General features: G+C 44.3%; 1 protein-coding gene across 3 annotated transcripts in view; it reads left to right on the top strand.

Annotated features, from left to right (window-relative positions):
- The window catches only part of LOC117354294 (double-stranded RNA-specific editase B2-like), a 134190-nt gene extending 115054 nt beyond the window's left edge, over positions 1–19136 (top strand). For all 3 annotated transcript variants that reach the window (XM_033931538.1, XM_033931539.1, XM_033931537.1), the window contains exons 6-7: positions 6820–6998; positions 18184–19136. In XM_033931538.1, coding sequence (XP_033787429.1) covers positions 6820–6998; positions 18184–18360 — 356 coding nt within the window. In that variant the 3' untranslated portion in view covers positions 18361–19136. The remainder of the gene's footprint in view (positions 1–6819; positions 6999–18183) is intronic.
- Positions 19137–22330: the final 3194 nt, after the last annotated feature.

A 22330-nucleotide genomic window follows, 5' to 3' on the forward strand; every position in this document is an offset into this window, starting at 1 on the left:
AGTTGGACGATTTTTGGGGGAAAAAATATGTTGGATGCATTTTTCGAAAATGGACTTTTTCCCGTATCTGACTTTGGGCGACATGCAACTTAGGCCCAAAACAGACTTAGACGTTTCTTTTGATTTTGCCCCTCCAGGTGGTTTACAATCAGGCACTCAGGCATTTTTCCTATCTGTTCCGGTGGGCTCACATTAAATGTACCTGGGGCAATGGTGGATTAAGTGACTTGCCCAGGGTCAGTGTGGGATTTGAACCCATAACCTCAGGGTACTGAGGCTGTAGCTCTAACCACTGCACTGAGATTTGGATTCTCTAAATGGTGCCCTTGTCGGTGGCCGCCTTAAAAGTATCCGCCGATCGTGTGTCAATCATGCAACAACACAGTTTAGAAAATCACACCTCCGGCAAAGGTAGGCACCAGGAATGTAGGCCAGGATTTTCAAGGCCTACATTTCCGGCACCTACCTGTGACATGAATCATACCTCACAGACACTCTACGGCGTGTAATGCCAGTTCTGGCATTAGCCACACCTACAATGGCATTAGCCATGCCCAGAATGGGTGCTAGTATTTTAGTTTAAAACGTAATTTAAATGGTGCTTTTCACAGCTTGGGTGCCTACTGGTGCCTAATAAACCAGCACCATTTAGAGAATCTGGGCCTAAGTGCATGCATTTAAACACCCCTTGCACATATAAATGTATAGGGGTAAATATTCATCCAGCAGTGGTGAAGGTTGTTTTTAGCTGCTGCTGGCATTGTTCCTGGATAATCAATGCCAGGCCATGTTTGGGCACCAAGACTGAATATCCAGGTTGATGCAGCCTACTATCTTTTACAGGGTTAAGTGTAATATTTAGCACTTAACCACTTCAGCGATACTTCATAAAGATAAGACTGACATTTCTACTGTCTATGCGGTTAAGTGCTGAACATTGACATTTAACTGCATAAGTGCCTACTCTGCCCCTCCGGACCACCCACAGAGTAGTTGACCTTGAGTTTAGTGGTCTGTGATAATATTTAGCAGTTTAATCAGCCACAAATCATTTTTGGCTGATTAAATTGCTTTGAATATCATCAGCTTATATGCATAAGTGTACACTTACCTGTAATAGTGGCAGCAGGGCACCTATATGCTATCTGTAATGGCACATAGAGCTTACATAGCACATATGTGCAAGTTGGCATACACATGGATGTATCACAGGTAGGGCAAGAGTGGAGCTCCCACATATGCACATAACATGCAGAATACTATAAGTAATATGTGGCCCTGCCGCATTTATGTCCACAGTTATGCCAGGTATGCTGATATATCTGCAGGAATGTACCATATGTACTCGAATATAAACCTAGGTAACCTTTTCCCCCCCAAATAAAGGAGGAAAGAAGGTTAACTTGAATATAAACCAAGGTTAGAAATTTGAGTTATGTGAGTGTTGTTTGTCAGGGATCATGCCATAAGTAATCACTAATTTTTCAGTTGGGGCTGTTTTGAGTCCAAAAAAGCTGAAGGAGAGCCGACAAATATTTTCCTACCTGCGGCCACGACACCTACCAAAGTTTCTGGACTTCTATCCCCACCAGAACACCTGGCCTCAGTCACACATGATACAAACCCACAAACTAAGGGCCTGTTTTACCTAGACCTAGGCGTACAGAATGTATAACCAAAATTTTGACAGGTTGCCTAGTCAGCACTTATACGTTTTGACTTAGACCAAGTCAAACAGGTGTAAGTGCCAAAAAAGGGCCCGCTGAGCTGATGGCGGTTGGCGCGATCAGCTCAGCAAGCCAGAAACTCCACTGCAACCATCATGGCAGGAGAGATGGCTCATCTCCCCTACCACGATGCGATCACCCCTCTACCCGAACTGCCACGACCCGCAGCAGGAGAGATGCCCAATCTCTCCTGCCGCGGTTTGTGGCAATTCAGGTAGAGGGGTGATCACATCGCGGCAGGGGAGATAGTCAATCTCTCCTGCCGTGATGCATCACCCCCACCCCCACAACGATCTGGGCAGGAGGTAGCCCAAGCCCTCCTGCCCCGTCGAACCACAACCCCCCAACAACATCAGGGCAGGAGGGAGTCCAAGCCCTCCTGCCCCATCGAGCCGCGACCCCCGCAACAACATTGGGGCAGGAGGGAGCCCAAGCCTTCCTGCCCCATCGAGTCGTAACCCCCCCCACCCCCTGCCGACATTGTGGAAAGAAGAAGCCCAAGCCCTCCTGCCCTGTCGAACCACGACCACCCCGCTGACATCGGGGAAAGAGGGAGCCCAAGTCCTCCTGCCTCGTTGAACCGCGACCCCCCCCCCCCCCGCCAACATCAGGGCAAGAGGGAGCCCAAGCCCTCCTGGCCCCCCTACCCCCCTACCCCCCACCCCCACTAAGATACGGGCAGGAGGGATCCCAGGCCCTCCTGCCCTCAACGTACCCCCCTCCCATGATTGCCCCCCAAACCCCCCAACCGGTGTTATTTTTTGATAGACACCGGTTACAGAATCCAGCTTTTAGGTGAAGGACTGGCTCCTCCTTCGCTTAAAAGCCCTTGTTTTGGGCGGTTGGGACTTAGACTTTTTTTAGGTTGATTATATGGTGTAAGTTTAGATGTAGTGGTGGTCTGGCCGTTTAAAACAGCTGAACGTAGAGGCAGGCCATTATAAAAAAAAATAAACCTCCTTGTGGATGGTTTTTTGTTTTTTTTTATAATGGACATTTTCCCTGCTTCTACTTTCAATGTTTAGGGCCTTAGGCCAAAAGGGGACTTAGACGTTTTTTTTAAATTATGCCCCTCCATGGGTTTATCTCAGAAGTTGCACCACTGATATTGTAAACTGGATCTACAATATCTCCCTCACTCTCTGACTTTCTGCTCTCTTTTGAAGACAGCTGCTGTCTCTCTGGGGGAGTGGGTACAGGAAGCTCAGGGGAATGTGGCACCGAGGTGATATATAATGAAATGTCCGGATATGTGATTGCAGATGCATGCATGCCACTATGCAGGAGTAGCAATTGTTTGAGTGGTCAGTGGATTCCCACCAACCTCTAGGGACAGCAAATTTCATGGTTCTCTTTTCCCCTCTGTACCATTGTGTAGAAGAACAAAATGAAACTGTGGTAATGAAAATAATAGATTTATTTCACCTATGAACAATGTATATCAGATTCTTGCAACATATATCATATATGATATATTTTCAGATAACATTGAAAAATTTAAATATTTTTAAAAATTAAGCATTCTAAAAAATGTTCTAGCAGAAAATTCCACCATCCTAGTGAGAAACAAAATCGTCTTACCTTCCAGAGTTTTTTTGGCAGTGCTCACATGTTAAATGAGGTGCCCATTTTAGCAAATGCTGTTATGGTATACTTTTTCCTTCTTGTCTTGATAAATTGACCACATACATAGCAAAATGTATCTGCCGGATGTTTGCATCGTAGTAATAGAAGCCCTAAGCATACTCAGCTTGGAATCAATCTGGAATGTTCTGCAAAAAAATAAAAAAAATTTCACAACACAGTATTGATGTCCTGGTTACAAAAGCAAAGTTTGAGGGGAATGATAGCCATTTTCTATACTTTTGTGCATTGGTAATTAAAAAAGAGCACTTATTACCCAGCAACTAGGGTTACCATCTTTGTGAATAAAAAAGAGGACACATGGCCCACCCCCAGCACACAGCACATAGTCTCCTTGCCTACCTCTCACACAGCCAACAGCTCTGCTGTTCACTGTCTCTCCCTCTCCCCACCAGAGGAGAAAAAGACTGAATGGCTGCATTTTGAGCTTCTTCCTCCCTTTGTGCCTGCCTAGAGAACTTACTGCTCTTAGGAACCACAGGAGGATGTAGATAACCCTGCAGTTCATGAGCAATTGACTGTAGGCTGCTAGACAGCCCGATATGCGTCTGTTCACTCTCTTCTCTTCATAGTGGGATTTCAGCAGGGGAAAGGAAGAGAGTGTGCAGTGTAGTTTCTGTGTATGATAGTACGTCTGCCTGGGTTTGTACTCAGTCTGGGAACTTACCAGTGCTGTCATCGGCCACAGGGGTGAGCAGGTACATCTCCAAATACTGGCTTTGAGTCTCTTCTAGCCCAGTATCTGCTCCCTTTTTCTTTTCTCCTCATCCTCATAGCCTTTCATCTCCCTGTCCCTTCCCTCTTCTCTCCTACACTCTCCCCTGTGGTCTAGCATTCTTCCTTTCTTCCCTCACTCCCATTGTCTGTCATTACTCCCTCCTGCTTCTGGATTCAACATCTTCCTTTTTCGGCCATCTCTATCGCCTACGTATCTCTCCCTTCATCTCATCAACTCCCATGTCCAACATCTATCTATCTCTCTCTGTCTCTCTCTCTATCCCTTGTGCTATGGGTCCAACATCTCTCTTTCCCCCCCTCCCCCCCCCATGCATCATCTATCTCTTCCTCCCCTCCACCATCTTATCCAATATTTTCCCCTCTCGTCCCCAAGCACCATCTCTCCCTTCCTCTACTCTGCCATCTTATCCAATATTTCTCCTTCACGCCCCTATGCACCATCTCTCCCTTCTTCCATTCCACCTTCTTATCCAATATTTCTCCCTCTCTCCCCCAGGTACCATCTCTCCCTTCCTCCCCTCCATCTAATCCAATATTTCTCCCTCTCACCCCTATGCACCCTTCCTCCCCTCTGTTATCATGTCCAATATCTCTTCTTCCCCTCCCCATGTCTAACATTTTCTCCCTCTCCAAACAGTATCTCTCCCTCCCCTCCACCCCATTGCTGTCTCTCCCTTTCTCCCCAGCCTACTTCTTTACCCCTTGTCCAGCACCTCTCCTTCCTTCCCTCATTGTCTAATTCCTACAACTCTCTTCTTGCTCTTCAGTGGATCAGCAGCAGTTGGTAGCAATTCTCTGCTAATCTCCCTTCTGCCGCAGAGAAACAGGAAATTGCCAAAGGGGGTGGGACGCAGCAGAGGGGGAGCAATCTAGGTTAGCAGCAGGCAACCTGTGAGAATCGCTGCCAGCTGCCACTGACTCATTGAAGAGAGAGCACTGCGGGAGCCTAGACTGCTTTCTTCACAACTGGCAGAAACCAGGGCAAATGGTGGAAAATCACCAAAACCACCTGGATGCCCAACAGCTGCTGAGAAGGAGAATATGTCGAGGAAGACCCGGACATATGGTAACCGTAACAGAAATAAAAAATAAAATAAAATGTTGTTACATAACGTATTTGGCCATGTATTTATTATTTCTTTCTTTAAAGGCAAATTATGACCTGCTTAAGTTAGTAAAATTTGACAAGATACATAGGGGTGAACTACGGCCTTTGAAGATATTTGACTGCACTTTTTCGCATATTTATCTGACATCATACTGTATAAGAGGCATTTCGTATTTGTCCCCAGCAACAGTCACCTGACTGGGAATGTCAAAGTAATTCTTCGATATTTGCCGATCCTGCTGTAGTCTCTGAGCCGTATATATTTATTCATACTTGAAGTCAATAATGATGGTTATTAATAACCTCTAAGATATCTGAATTATTAGCAACCTGCTTATTAATCTGAGCTGAAGCTCATTTTAAAATATTTTAGCAATTTTCATTTTAAAAACAACACCTTTTGAAAAGCTCATGGAAGGTTATTTTGCTCCAAAAATGCCAGCTGAAGTGTAGCGGAATCCAGAAGCTGCCCAGCTGACTGCAGAAGACTCACTTGTTTCATCTCACAAGCAACTCGGCACTGAGCTGCTCCGAGAATGGATCTGGAGACCCTGCTGCGTCCCGTGAAAACAGGACAGAAACAGTAAAGGAAAAAGAGAATAGCCACTATTTTTGCATTTCCTGCATACCTTTCAATAAAGCCTGTGGGTGACACAAGGCTTTAATTTCACATTCCACTTCTTTCCCAAATCCCAAACCAATTCTTTCCTGAGCCTATAGAAATGTCAAAGCGTTTAATGTCAAATCCTCAATGTTCTGCTGCTAAAATTAGGCCTTTGCTAAGACAGCTAGAAAGTCCAACCAAACATGAATCGGAGAAAGGAGCAGTGAAATTTACAGTTAACCCCATGGTAAATTTCAGTCTGCATAGCAAAGTCATTGGTAGGTTCAGATGGTACTGGATATTGTTCACAAAGTAAGAATGAGGGAAGTTGGCTTTTCAAAAATGCATGGGCAACCTTTCCCTTGTATTAAGTATAAATAGTATAAATGTCATGTTATATTTTATCAGGCTTTGTTATGTATGTAAACTTGTGACCAGGTTTCCAAGTTTAGTAAGAATTTGATATACCACATTATCATATATTTCAAGGTGGTTGTACAATAAATACAAGGGTAAACCAAATAATTAGTCAAAAAACACCTGTCAAAAAAGAACAACAAATAGGACACCAAAACAGATAACAAGACTCGACAAACAGGTACAAAAGGAAATAGGAAGAACTACCATATAATTTTAAAGAAAGAGAATAGAACAGGGAAAAAACAGGAAGACAGGGTAACAACATGTAAGTCCAAAAGAAACGGACTAAGAAAAGTTTATGGTATAAAGATGGATGATTTAGCGACTTGGATGATCAAATCGACAGGACGTATAGTTAGACGATTTTAGAATCGAAAAAAAAATTGGATGTATTTTTCGAAAATGTGTCCTAAGCTGTTTTTTTACTTTGGATGACTTGTGACTTAGACGAAAACAGACTTAGACGTTCCTTTTGATTATGCCCCTCTATACCACTGCTTGATAAATAAGCTGTATATGAAAATAATATTTCATTTTTTCACAATTGAGCTAAATAGCCTCTCTCTCACCCTTGCCAGGTGTGAGCCATGCTCAAATGCGCCAATCAGGAAAATCTCCACATTTCAGTGTGAACTGGATTATGGGCTATGCTGATCTTGAAGTTATCAATGCCATGACAGGAAAGAGAACTTGTGGGGGATCTTCAAGGCTCTGCAAACATATGCTTTATGCTCGCTGGACGAAGCTCTATGGCAAGGTTTGTACAGCAGGTTTTTTTTCACTTATTTGTTACATTGATGAGATGTCAATCCCCTCCCAACGTCAAGAATTGCTACTGTGGTTTTGTAAAAGGGGCTCTTTATTAAAAACAAGTAAACTTTTTTCTGACCATATAAAGCACTTGTACCCCCTTCCCTCTCCTTTTACAAAACCGCAATAGTGTTTTTTAGCACAGGCCAGCGTGCTGAATGATCTGCATTGCTTCTCCAACGCTCATAGGAGCTCTATGAGCATCGGGAGCAGCGCGGAGCATTGAGCACGCTGGCCTGGGCACAAAACCGCTATCGCGGTTTTGTAAAAAAGGGGGAGGTTGATGTAGAATTAAAGCATGCCTACCCATCAAGCCCAAATTCATTGATCAGGTTCAAGGTACCGAATCATTGCATGCTGTTAATTATAATTTGTGTAATCAAAGTGCCTTGGTGAATGTCATGTCCTATCAGTCAAAAGAGAAGCTGTCATGCATATCAAAAATTATTGAATCCTCTGGAAGCTTTGGATGCAGGCAGGCATATGCACATTACATGATGTAATATCAAATGGGAAAATGCTTGATTTTTCACAACTGCAATAATCATTTGGCATTGCAAAATCTCAAACATATAAGTGGTTGTAGTTGAAGCAGGCCATTCAGAAGGGGTTCCCTGAGTGGTGTAATCTAAAAAATCAGTATAGCTTGCCAGACCATGCTTCCAGACAGATTTCCTAGGGCATCAGGCTGCCAAGTGGTATCTATATAATAAAACCGTAGGCGGCGCATGCGCAGTCTTATCGGCGTGCTTCCGTGATCCGTATGTCCGTGGCCGCCAAGACTGCAGCATGCCCCGCGCTTACTACGGCCCCACGCGCAGCTCAGTTCGGCACGGCGGTTTCCCCAGATAGGGGAAGCCGAAAAACTCAATCCCGCCTCATGGTCCTGCCGCCGCTCACGAATTCCCCCCCCCCCCCCAATCCTCCTGCAACAGCCGCTACCGCTCCTGTTCAAAGCGGCCTGCTGAGGTTCGCGGCCGCTGTAACGAACCTCGCAGGCCGCTCTCCACATGGTAGCACGTTCCCTCTGACGCAATCGCGTCAGAGGGAACATGCTACCGAGTTGGAGAGCGGCCTGCGAGGTTCGTTACAGCGGCCGCGAACCTCAGCAGGCCGCTTTGAACAGGAGCGGTTGCGGGAGGGGGGAGAAGTTTTAACAGGAGGAGTCGCCGAAAAAAACCTTCAGCCGCAGCAGGACAGCACACGGGAAGGGAAGGGGGAGGGGCCGAACGGAGCAGGGCAGCTCAAGGTAAGAAGGGAATGGGGGGTGGGGGAAAATGTTTCTACTACTCAGCAGGGACCTGGAGGGGAAGGGAAAACCGCTGCTGCTTCTGCAAAGGAAAGTGGTGGTAGGGGAGAGAAGGGAATGGGGGGTGGGTGGGGGAAAATGCTGCTACTACTTCTCAGAGATCTGGAGGGGAAGGGAAATATCACAGCTGCTTCTGCAAAATAAAGTGGGGGGGGGAGAGAAGGGAATGGGGGGTGGGGGAAAATGCTGCTACTGCTTCAGCAAGGACCTGGAGGGAAAGAGAAATACCGCTGCTGCTTCTGCAAAGGAAAGTGGGGGGGGGGGAGAGAAGGGAATGGGGGGGTGGGTGGGGGGAAATGCTGCTACTACTTCACAGGGATCTGGAGGGGAAGGGAAATAGCACTGCTGCTTCTGCAAAGGAAAGTGGGGGGGGGGGGGGGAGACACAGAAAGAAATACAGACAGACAAAGGAGGCTAGGGAGAGAGACAGACAGAAATAAAGACAGACAGGGGACCAGAGAGACACATAAATAAAGACAGACAGGCAAAGGGTGCCAGGGAGAGAGAGAAAAAAATTACAGGAGGGAGAAAGACAGAAAGAAAGGAAGAAAGAAACAGGAGCAGGGAGAGAGACATAAAGAAAGAAAGACAGACAGCCATATATTCTAGCACCCGTTAATGTAACGGGCTTAAACACTAGTATATTAATATTGGAGTATTTGAACAAAAAGCCAAAAACTAGTCTGAGAGACATTTGGAGCATTGAGATTAAGCAGCAGATTTCTACTTCTCAATGGCCACAGATGTGGACTTGGAGGATGAGGTGTACAGCGTCAGCATCTATGAGACAAACTTGGTTTTTCTTGTTACACAGATCTTTTTGGACCCCTGTTAGATTACAAAAGTTAGATAGTTCTAAATCTGATAGATGCTGGCACTGTCATCTAGACATAGGGACACTGGATCATTTGTTGTTTTATTGTCCTTTGATACTCAACTTCTGGAAGTCAAAATGGGGACAGATTAACACCATATTGGAGTCATCGATTCCATTGACATATGATGTTGTCATATGTGGGATGATATTGCATTTTAAACCTTCATTGGACAGATATAAATGTCGGCTTTTCCTTATTATGACTGGGATAGCCATGCAAATGGTTACTCGTAATTGGAAAAATTGGGATCGCCTTAGTTTTACTTTTTGGTGGGCGAATTTATGTCTATTTTATAAGTATGAAAAGATGAACGCTGACATGCTAGGGCATAATAAGATATTCAAATTAGTTTGGGGTCCATTGACGTCTTTTGTGGCTTCGTTATAATTGTCTGTATCTTTATTTTCCATTGTTTTAACTCGCATCCAGGAGAGGGGAGAGGGGGGAGGAGGGGGATATCTCTTTTGTATTCCCTGTTTGAAAATATTTGATGGGGGAGGGGTTTTTATTCTTTCTATATTGTAATTGATGGATTATAAGTGCTGATTGTGATTATTCCCATATGTATGTATATTGTTTGCACTTGTGTTAGTGTTGAAAACTTAATAAAGATTTTTTTTAAAAAAAGACAATCAAAATTTTAAAGGATAAGGTAGGATGGATTACTTACTATTATGCATTTAATTTATTTTTTGTTTTCCCTGTATCATTCATCTGCTCAGGTTTTGAAGTATAATATAATCCATCAAGATGCACTGTTATATTTATCTATGTCTGCAGGGCCTTATCTCCAAGTAATTTTCATAATTAACAGTAAATACACCCTAAGAGGAAGTGCACTGCCCAGGAACCACAAATTCTGCACTTAGGACCAGATTCTGTAACCAACTCCTATGTCGGTGGCTGCCTAAAATGTGGTCGCTAATCATGTGTCAATCACACGACAGGACTGGTTACAAAATTGTGCTTAAATTCAGCCAAGATAGGTGGCTGAAATGTAGGCCCAGAAAACCCTGGCCTACATTTCAGCCACCTATTTATGCCACCACGGGATCCTAAAGTCAGGCCACAGAAGCTGTAAACTGATCACGGCAGGGGAAGTTATTCCTGATTAGCTGAGCCGGCAGTGCTCCTCCAAAGCCATGGCTTTGGGGAGTCCTGTCAGCTCAACTGATCTGGGATAACTTCCCCTGCCACGATCAGCTGAGTGGCTACGACAGGAGACCCTCCTGACATTGGCAGGAGGGATGCCCACTCCCTCCTGCCAGAATCCCCAAAACACCCCCAACTGTGATAGACAGGAGGGAAGCCCACTCCCTCCTGCCTGCAGGCCCCCTTGAACCCATGACCCACCCCAACCACTGATATCCCTGAACCCCCATCCCAACTACCCCCAAACCCCAAGCTCCCCAAACCCATGACTACCCCAAACACAAATACTCCCAACACCCCCTCCCCCCCCGACTTACCCATACCTTGTCTGTAAGGCCGGCTGGAGGGATGCCTACATGGTCCAACTGGCAGGCCTGCCTCTTCACAATGTTGGGCTTTCCCCTTCCTGTGATTGGCCCACCTAAGGCCACTCCCATAGGTATGGCCTTAGGTATCTGGCCAATCTGAGTTTTTGGCCACTCCCAGTACATCCCAGAATGCACTGGGAAGGAGATCTAAGACTCCGGTTGACCCAGGTGTCTAAAGTCCTTCATATGGGAGGGGCCTTAGGTGCCTGGACCAATCAATTTATGACTGCTGCAGCCTGACTTTAGGATTCTGCAGTGGCATAGATAGGCATCTGAAATGTAGACCAGGGTTTTCCAGGCCTACATTTCAGCCACCTTTCTTGTCGTGAATCACAGCTAGGTAGCCGCTTTAGCCCATCTAACACCACGTCCAGTGTTGACTGTGCCTACTTTGGTGTTTCGTGGCCTAAAGCAGCTACTAAGCTGTGATTCCAGCTGAATTTTATTTAGGCATAGAGGGCGCTTCAACACTGTTGTCTTTGCCGTTTCTGATGGCGCTTTCCAATTAACTTAGGAATCGACAAGGTGCCTACTGATGCCTAAGTTTAGGCGCTGGTTATAGAATTTTCCTGTTAGATATGGGTAACACATAATTTGGTATGTTTTTTTTCTTACTGCATCCTATTTCTCTGTCTCTTGTTTTTAGTTATTTAACTTATTCATCATAGTTTATTTACTATCTTTCTGCTTGCAACCAAATTAGTAACAATATTACAAAGTCAAATAAAAAGCACACTGTTCACCAATAAACATGCCAAAGCAATAATATTATAGCATCCCATCTTACACAGAACATTGAGATCAGAATTTACCCCCCCGTTTTACTAAGGTGCGTTATGTGTTTTAGCGCGCGCTAACGCATCCATAGACTAATATGCACTCATTAGCATTTAGTGTGTGGTTAGCGCTTGTTAAACGAATAGCGCACCTTTGTAAAAGGAGCCCTTAGGTTTCCAGGTTGGTACATGCTCAATTCCAGTAGCATTTTATAAAAGGCTCCGCTAAACACAGAGGGCAGGTAGGCTACATCCCGCAGTCCACGGCAATCCCTGATAATTCTGGGACCATATCCGGATGCCGGCCTTGAATATCCAGGTCAAAGTTTGCTGCCTCGGATTTAGCTTGCCAAGCCAATGTTTAGGGGCTTGCCAGCTAAGACAAAGCAACAAAGGATAGACCTGCTTTTCAGGTGATTCTGTCTAGCTACTAGGCTTAGCTGGCCAGCTGCTGAATGTTGGCAGTGACTTAATCAGTCAATGGCCAATCCAGTGAGCCAGATATTCCGTGGGAAATAACCAGCTAAGTCCCGCTGACTATTTATTGGCTGTGTACCACCGAGTACAGTGGTACCTTGGATTACGAGCATAATCCGTTCCAGGAGCATGCTCGTAATCCAAAATGCTCGTTTATCAAAGCGAGTTTCCCTATAGGAAATAATGGAAACTCGCTTTGATAGGTTCCCACCCTCCACCCCCCCCTCCCCAAGGCCAGCAGCGCTGTTTCCCCCCCCCCCCACGAGAACCAGCATTGCTCCCCCCAAAGCCCCCCCCCGTGAACAGGCACCCTCCCCCCCCCGCGATCCGGCAAACCCCCCCCCCCGCCATTGGGCACCTCCCCGCCGCCATCGGGCACCCCCTCCCCCGCCGCGACCTGAGGTCCCCCAACCCACCCGAACCCTCTTCTTACTTCAGTGTAGCCTCTGGCACCGGCACCAGCACCAGCATGTCCTGCCGGTGCCCGAAGATCTGCCTCCTGTGCTGGGCCTTGAGCATGTGCGCATGCTCAAGGCCTGAGAGTTCATGTTCTCTCGCAAACCGGTGCACTCGTAAACCAAGGTACCACTGTATTTGTAAAATACTTACAAAGACATGCGATATTTTATGCATATTTGCCACAGCAGGAGCAGCCATATTACAAATATACATGTGAAAAATAAGCAGCATGAACCGGACAGCTTTCAAGTGTCAGTGTCAGATTTACAGCTTCCACATACAAGTAAGTACAGTCAATGAAGAAGCAAGGTCACAATTTTTTGGGGCGTCATTTTAAAGATGGAAATGAACAACGAGGCATTCAGGAGAATTACTCTGCTAATCCTTCGTACAAAGCCCTAGCTAAAACAAGCATTTCAAAAAAAACTGTGGGCTCCTTTTACTAAGCCACGTTAGCAGCTTTAGCGCGTGTGACTTTTTAATCACGCGCTAACCCCTGCGCTGGCCGAAAAACTACCACCTGCTCAAGAGGAGGCGGTAGCGGCTAGCGCGGCCGGCGGTTTAGCGTGCGCTATTACGCGCGTTAAACCGCTAACGCACCTTCGTAAAAGGAGCCTTGTATGTATGCCTTTGAGCAGATGTAATACCCGATGAGGAAATTCTTTTCCAAAATCTTTGTATTCCCTGTGTAAAGTAGACAATACAGCATAGATTTTTTTTTGGCCCAGCCAAAGCACTCCCAAACCGCACTCACTCGCTATCTCTCATGGTAAGGATTTACAGGCATTAACAGCAGCTTTCTGATATTATACGCAATCTACAAGTGAAAATGCTTCTAAAATAACTCCCTAAGGAATAAACCCCCTCTTTTACTAAGGTGCGCTAGCGGTTTAACGAACATAATAGCGCACGCTAGACCGCCGGTCGTGCTAGCCGCTACCGCCTCCTCTTGAGCAGGTGGTAGTTTTTCGGCCGGTGCGGGGGTTAGCGCGAGATGAAAAGTCACGCGCGCTAAAGCCACTAGCGCGGCTTCGTAAAAGGAGCCCTTAGTAAATGGACCCCAATATCTAAATCCAAAACTATTAACCCTCCTCGTTCATATGTTCCTATCTCCAGAACATATTAAGGGTGTGCATTCAATGGCACACATTCAATTCATTAGTGTGCTTTAAAACATTTAGTCTACCCTAAGCCCCTCTTTTACTAAGGCGCGCTAATTGAATTAGCACGCGCTAAATGCTAACATGCCCATAGATTAAAATGCATGCATTAGCATTTAGCGCACGCTAAATTGATTAGCATACCTTAGTAAAAGAGGGCCTAAATCAATTAAATAACCATTAGCCTACTAATTAACTCTTTTTAAAAGTTTAAGGCGTGTCATCTCTAATTAAAATGAATGTGTGAAAGAAATGAAAAAACACTTTTTTTATATTCTTTATTCATTTTTACAACTTTCAATAAGTGCAACTTAAGACATAATCACTTTACACTTTAAGAACACTTAATATTCCATCAAAAAATAATATACATCAAATATTCCCCCCCCCCTTGTACCATGAATTGAATTTCAGAATTGAATTTCATAACATACCCCTCCCCCCCCACCCTGGATGTGTATAAATAAAGGGGGGGAAACACAATATTCATTCTGTACAATATTTTGTTAATGGTTCCCGAACATCCTTAAACTTCTTAAAATGCCCCTGCTGTATGGCAATTACTCGTTCCGTTTTAATGATGCGGCACAACGAACTCCACCCAAAATTATAGCTCAATCTATCCCAGTTTTTCCAATTTGTCATAATTTGTTGTTTGGCAACCCCTGTCATAATAAGCAAAAGTTTGTTATTTTTAGAAGATACTAGCTGATGCCCCGGCGTTGCACGGGTATTTAATTATAGCAATAACACTGTAAATGGATTTAAATAAAGATACTTTATAGTGGTGAATGAAATAATTTTGTTACAGCTTTATAAAAAGTAAAATATTCAAAGTATAATGTGAAATATTTGACAAAATGAATACAATTCAACTAACACAAATATTGATTATAAACAACATTTTTAGTTTCACCTCCAGGAGCAAGAACATATACATTCTTGGGTGAACCCACCCTTCCCACGTGTGCAGGTGGGCCGCGAGACCCCCAGAACATATCACCCCAGGTAGTGAGGGATCTGCATACCAAGTTTCGTTCAAATCGGTCAAGCCATTTTTGCGTGATCGCGGCACATACACACACACATACCTCCGATTTTATATATATAGATTTGGCTCTTAGCTCTCATTGCTGTACCAAGTAATACAGTATCATACGAAAAACCACTTGAAAATCAGGGGGAAAAGGCCAAACAAGCCAAAAACATCTGCCCTATGCACATCTCTAGAACTCATCTACCCCCCTATTTTTTTTTATTTTTTTACAAAACCATAGCATGTTTTGAGCGCCAGCCACAGCGTTAGCAACTCCAATGCTCATAGAGCTGTTACCGCTGTGGCAGGCACTAAAAGCCACGCTACGGTTTTGTAAAAAGAGGGGGCTCATTCTTTTACTAATATCCTCATCTCATTCCTTCTTTAAACATCTTTCTTGAGAAAAAGGTATGGCACGTCTCTCCTACAGAGAAAGGGGAAGGAGGAGGAGCGTATATAGAGAATTTATCTATTTGGATTTTGCTCACAACTCTTTTTTTTATTTTTTTCAGTAGTAGCTCAAAGTGTTTGGGTGCATTAGGTATTGCCTTGTTTTTGGAGGTAACACGATCGAATGAGATACTTGAGAAAAGGGAGGGTTAAGTGATTTGCCGAAGATCACAAGGAGCAGCAGCAACATTTTAACCGGGCACCTCCTGGATGTGAAGCTTGGTGCTCTAACCACTAGGTGGCTACTCCACTCCATAAAATCATTACCAGAATGGAATAAGTCAAGAGGGATGGTTGTTTATGCTTTCTGTTTTGTGAAGTTAGTAGTACTTTTTATAAAACTAATATTTTTAATGGTGCTCATACGCCCCCACCATGTTTATGTGGTGCAACACGGTTTGTGTAACAGCCAGGTATGAGAGGGCTGCTGCACTTAAAAACAGATCTCTTGCCTTTTATAAGCGCACTTGGCAGTCATTGTTAGATGTTTTCTTACCTCCCCACAGTTGAGTCATTTCCTCATATTCTTGGGTTATCTCACCAACTGAATGAAGTATTATTTCTCTCATTATTTTGCATATCATTTACTATGTGGATCATACTGTACAAATAATCTCATTGTAACTGTACTTCCATGTTCTTCTTTCTTCTTGGTTAATGTAACTTGCTATTGTATTTTTCATTAAATCAATAAAACTTATTAAACAAAAAAAAAACTAATTTTTTTTACTCAATTAAATTATGGAATTTGCTAAAGGAAGTTAGCCTAGGTAGGTTCTAATCCAATCTAATACAATGCTTTTATTCTGCAAATACCTTGTAAATTCTACGCGGATCACATGAGAAGACAGGAATACCTGAGAAAATATACATTTGACCTTTTCATAATATAGAGACCCATAAAAACATTTCAATATAACCTGACCTTTACCGAAACAAATATCTTTCAAATAACCAAATTTTTAAAACTCTCCAAAACAAAAGATATTCATTAAAATATCTAAATTCCACCAATAAGTCATTCTAAAAGAAGACAAAAATATTTTTAAACCTTATAACATTATCATGAGTTGGAAAAATAATCAAGCAGGCACCAGTCTGTTTTCCCAATGCCTGCCTCCGCCTATCTTTAGGGAAACTTGAAAGTTTCTCTTTTTCCCTCAGGGACCTCTCTAGAATGAGCCCAGGTTGGGTAGAATACCTTTCTCTTGTAAGTTTCACCTCTGTGACTCAACACTGAGTTCCATAGCCCAGTGCATGCTAGGACCTGTAGTTCCACATTTGATTAACATCTCCTGCTGCCCGGGGTTATAATATGTATTTGCATGGAAGAGGAAAACCCCTTAATCTGTTACATCTTCTTTATTTAAAAATATTTATATCTCACACTACCTCCACATTTATATGTGTCATGACAGCAAATACATAATAAAACAATGGGCAAAAAAAGATAGATGTACTAAATACCAAAATGTCTATATAGGTCATTCTAAAAAATAAATAAAAATTGACGGCTTGCTGTTTTGAGAATGGACATTTTCTCTACTGGATTTCTGGACGTCCTTCCTAAAACGTCCAAACTCAGACTTAGACATCCTATCGAAAATGCCCCTCTAAGTATACCAGTGTTTAATCATGAAGATGTGAAGCCTGTTCAGAGTGCCACATTCAACTCTAGCCACTTTATTGGGCAGACCAGGATGGACCATGCAGGTCTTTATCTGCTGACGTTTACTATGTCACTAAGAGTTGTTTTATCCCTTATACTGTAGGCTCCACTGATGACTTCAAAAAAGAAATTTCTTTCCCCCTTTCTAATTTTCTTGCCCACCTGTAGTTCATATGGCCTCAGGAGCCAATAAGGACAAACAGATAGCTGGTGCAAAAAGGTGGTAAATTATCTACAAACAAGTCCAAAATCTCTCTAAAATCTCTCTATAGCATTTTTACTGATGCCACCACCTTACTCAACCTGTCCCCCAAATCCCTATGGTGTACTTTTACCTCAACCTGTCTCCCCCGATCCCCATGCGCATTCACTTTTCTGTGCTCCACCATTCCCATAGCACCCTCCTCCCCATGGCACACACGCAGTCAGCACTGAGTCTCTTCTCACTGTCTCTTTCCCATAAATGCAGAGACGGTGGAGCAAGAGGAGCAAGAAGCCAACCACTGCACATTGGGCCACTCCTTCCTCTTCTGCCAGCTTAGACCCACCTACTCATGTGAACCCTCGGACTGTATGGAAGATGGCACAAATTCACAACCCTGGCCTAATATACCAGCACCTACCATAAGGATGCCTAGTGACGCCTAGGCCCACCTAGGCGTGATTCTATAAAGGATGTCATGCGGTTGATTGGCAACCGTGCAGATCGGCGCCTTCAAGTTAGCCGCAGCTAGGTGTCATTTATAGAATCGGACACAGTTTGGTTTGGCAGTTACATTAGATTTTGCTTTGCAAGTTGCCTTTGCAGACAGCTCTCTGTTCCCTAGAACTGGACGCGCAAAGTTGGCAGGTGTTCCTCCAACCTAATCGTCGCCCTGTGCGTGTTTCACATCTCTCCCTTAACAGAGGAGAGCAACAGGAAACTCCTCCAGTCCTTGCTCTTTTAAGGTCATCTGTGGTCCTCTACTGCTTCTTTCTACGTCTAAAACACATGCTTTTTCAGCGTAGAATGAGAAGAGAGAATTTCCTGCCAGAGCTTGTAACTGAGCACAGCTGTTTACCCCCATCAAAATATCAAGTGACTCATGGTGATTTCTTGGGGGGTGGGGGGGGTTCTGTTTGCTTGTCTGGAGCAATTAGTCATACTTTTGATTAGCAAAACACATCTTAACAGATTTTGGAAACGATTACTGCACATTAAGACGTGTGGTATTATATAAATCAGAAACACTGAATGAAATTATATCCTCTACAGCGATGGTGAATGGTTTAATACATATGTTTGTGGTTTAAAACTAAACAAGGACTTAGAGGCTACAATTTGTGAAATGGAGAACATATGACAGCTTGTATAGGATCATTCATGGCTTTATTATATGTTTTCTCTTTCTTTTGCAGCTGGGCACTTGGATCCCAAGTCACGGGGATATACCATCATTGTACTGTGAGGCAAAGCTGATGGCACCAATGTACCAGTCTGCGAAACAGCAGCTGTTTTCAGCATTGCAGAAAGCAGGCTTGGGCAGCTGGATGAAGAAACCCCCAGAGCAAGATCAGTTTCTTCTAACTGTATAAATCATGGCGCATCTACGCCATATGAGCAGAGTCAAACGACTGCAGGAGGACACAGGCAGGCAGCACGCTGCAGCTGACACATGGTATAGAGTGTCCGTTGAGCAGTTAAAAACAATAAAACTTTTACTAGAGTAGTTTTGTAATTTGGCAATGCAAAGAAATAAAATGATCAATGTGTTTTATGAAATTAAAAACACAGATTGTAACTTTAGGAAACTGGTTTTAAGTACCCATTTTGATCTCATGTAGCATATGTGTGGTCCAGCTACAGTATGATCAATATAAAGATTAGTCCATTAATTGTCATTAATCCAGGGGAACAGTTTGAAGACAAGGAAATGACTCCAATTATAGCAACATTTAACAAGAATACTAGTGTCAGTCATTTACTCTTTAAGCATCCTTGGCTAAATTATTGCAATTTTTATTAAGCCAGACTTACCAACAGCTATGAATGGACCAGATGTTATTGCCTCATGATCTAGGTGGTGAAACCAGGTACCGTGTAAGATGATTTCTAAACCAATGGGTCTTCTTCATCTCAGTACCAAGGGCTTCTGTCTTATATACAGACTTATTCAGCCAAGCCTAGGATTGTAGCCATACAGAGAATATTTCGCATCAGCTCTGCGTTAACTCCTGAAATTATTTGAAATAAATGATGCTGAATAATAAATTGGTAAACCCAAAGTAACATAAAAAAAAACCAACATACTGTAGTTACCAGGTGATTTCAGCCTGAAGATTTCCAATCAATTTTACATCTTCCTTAACAACTTTGTTCCAAAAAAAAAAACCTCCCAGGTTCAGATCAGTTGAACTGATGGGGTTTATGGTAAACGTTCCTCTCTTTTGAGGAAATCTGTACTGTTCACAGCTTATGCTTTTTCCCATTGAGTCAACAGATTAGTGACCTGAGAAAATCAATTTGGAATAGCCAAAGCTTCCCTTGAATCACAATCAAGCTCATGATATATGAATAGTTTAGTACAATATAGGACCAAGCCACAGGTTTTTTATACAGAGAACACTCATATGCTCCTAAAGTCCAAATTGACCTTTTTCTAATAAATAAATAGATCTTTATAAAGCAGAGCATAGCTAAGGGTGGGCCCTGCCTGCCCAATCTTGGCTCAGGTCTGCCCAGTCTCTCCCAAAGCAGCACAGCAAACATGTGGGGATAATAGCCTGGCACTTACCTGGAGAAGGGAAAAGGTGACTCCCACCCACTGCAGTCCCAGTGCTAGAAGTGCTTGGAAGGGGTGGGAAAGATGGAAAAAGAGAGGCTGCATGGGCGGTGGGTGGGAATGGAGAGAGAAAGGCTGCATGGGTTATGGGGGAGGGAGGGAAAGAGAGAGAGAAGCCCACTTTGGGCTCAGGCTCACACAAAACTAGCTGTCTAGCTACACCAGTGCACCACTGGTTTGAATTTTTGAATAGCTTATTCTACGTATGTCTATGTAACCCTGGGATTCATTGGTTTAAAGACCAGGGCCAGGACCAGCTTATACTAGGAGGCAGAATAAGAACTTCTCTGAGACTTTTAGCCACTCCAATCACACAATTAGAGAATGACACGGGGACAAATTTTTCCCCGTCCCCATGGGAACTCATTTTCCTGTCCCAATCTGGCGAGTTCTTTTCCTGACCCTGACCCATTCCTCATCTCCACAAGCCTCAAACACTTTATAATCATAAGTGTTCGAGGCTATTGCGCTTAAGGCAGAGATTACAGGAATGGGGCAGGGACAGCGATAAAACTCACGGGGACAGGACAGGGAAATTGCATTCCTGCGTGGACGGGGGAAAATTTGGCCCTGTGTTATTCTCTACACACAATAACTCTACAACCTCCATAGCTGCTATTCTGAACAAAAGTTTAAATTCAAGACTTGGCAAGTCACAAATCAGCATGGCAGATGCAATAAGTCCAATAGCAAATGCAAAAGTAGCAATCCACATATAGACAATATCTCCAAAGCTTTTAACTCATGCTAATCTAACCTAATGCTTAGTTTTGTATACCAAGACTTCAATCCAGGAAAGCTCAACTCGGTTTATAATAATTAAGTTAGGCCAATAAGGGCATATAGAGAATTATCAAGAAAGATTTGTTTCCAAAATGTTTAACAAACAGCAGTGCTGCCTGATTCACGATTCGAATCGATTCACCGATTCACTTCGGGTGAATTGATTCGAATCGATTTACACCCTCCCCCCCACCAAAAAAATTGGCCTCCCGATTCATTGGATGACCCTCCCCCCTCGCCCCTAAGGGCGAGTGGGGAGGGTCAATCGGAAAGTGGCTTACCCGCTAGTGTCCAGCTTCCCGCAGCAATTTTCTGAAATTCAGCAGCCTGCCCTGCAGAAGAAGATCGCTGGCTCTAGCGATCTTTGTAAGCTGCCATAGGTTGTCCGAGTTGTCTTCCCTCTGCCGCGGTCCGCCCCTTCTCTGACGTCAGAGAAGGGGCGGGACCGCGGCAGAGGGAAGACAACTCGGACAACCTATGGCAGCTTACAAAGATCGCGAGAGCCATCGATCTTCTGCAGGGCAGGCTGCTGAATTTCGATAAAATAAACACACAGGTCTTCCGGGGGGAGGGGGTTGTAGTCCTTCATTGGGGGGGGTGCAGGCCTTCTGGGGGGAGTGGGTGTGAAGTCCTTCATGGGGGGTGCAGGCCTTCCGGGGGAGGGGGGTGTAGTCCTTCGTGGGGGGGGATGCAGGCCTTCCAGGGGGGGTGCAGGCCTTCAGAAGGGACAGGCAGGCCTTCAAGGGGGGTGCAGGCCTTCCGGGGGTGGGGTGTACATGCCTTTGTGGGGATGCAGCCTTCCAGGGGGGGTGCAGGCTGATCTTCAGGGATGGGGTGTAGGCCTTCAGGGGGGGACATGCAGGCCTTCAGGTGTGGGGTGTAGGACTTCAGGAGGGGTGGTACATGCCTTCCAGGGGGGGTGCAGGCCTTCAGGGGGGACAGGTGGTCTTCAAGGGTGGGGTGTAGGCCTTCAGGGGGGTGGTACATGCCTTCCGGGGGAGAGGTGCAGGCCTTCAGGGGGGACAGGCTGGTCTTCAGGGGTGGAGTGTAGGCCTTCAAGGGGGTGCAGATGTTCAGGGGAGGGGGCACTGGTGTAAAAGTACACGAAGGGAGGGAGAGAAGGAGGTTCAAAGAGATGTGCATATGCCGGACTTTGGGGGGGAAGAAATAATGGGTCTAAAACAGAGGAGAGAGAGAGAGATGGTGGACAATGGGATTTAGGGATGAAAGGAACAGAAAGGGAGAGATGGTGGACCCTGGGGTGGTGGGGAAGGAGAGAGCGATGCTGGATGAAAGGATAGTTGGGAGAAGGTGGATCTGTGGATGAAGACGAAAAAAAGGAAAGATGCCAGACCTCTAGAAGAGGGAAGGGGAGGACAGAGATGGAAGATTGCTGGTTAGCACGGAGAAAGAAGAAAGAAGGAGATCCTGGCAAGCAAGTTATCAGAAGACAACCAGAGCCTGGGACTAACATGATTTGAATAATGATCAAACAACAAAAGGTAGAAAAACTAATTTTATTTTCTGTTTTGTGATTACAATATGTCAGATTTGAAACGTGTATCCTGCCAGAGCTGGTGTTAGACCGCGAACGTGAGTTAGGATTTAACAGAGAGAAGAAAAGTCTTTTTTGTTTGTTTATTTTGTTTACACCACAGCATCAGTGTGGTTAGGAGAGGGAAAAGGGGGTGAAGAGGCTATAAAATAAACCCACCAGGATGTTTTAAAACAACACCCAATTGGGCAGGAAAATCGAATCGAAAAATCGATTCAATAGGCTGAATCGAATCGAATCAAAATTTTTTTTCCTGAATCGGGTAGCACTAGTAAACAGAATGGTTTTCAGAGACTTACGAAAAAAAGGGAAGGGAACCAGAACTTCTTAAGCGAAGTGGAAGGTCGTACAAAGTCGAGTAAACTTAAAAGACAGAGATTGACCA

Source organism: Geotrypetes seraphini, chromosome 2 (assembly GCF_902459505.1).
Source record: "Geotrypetes seraphini chromosome 2, aGeoSer1.1, whole genome shotgun sequence".
In the NCBI taxonomy this organism is placed as follows: domain Eukaryota; kingdom Metazoa; phylum Chordata; class Amphibia; order Gymnophiona; family Dermophiidae; genus Geotrypetes; species Geotrypetes seraphini.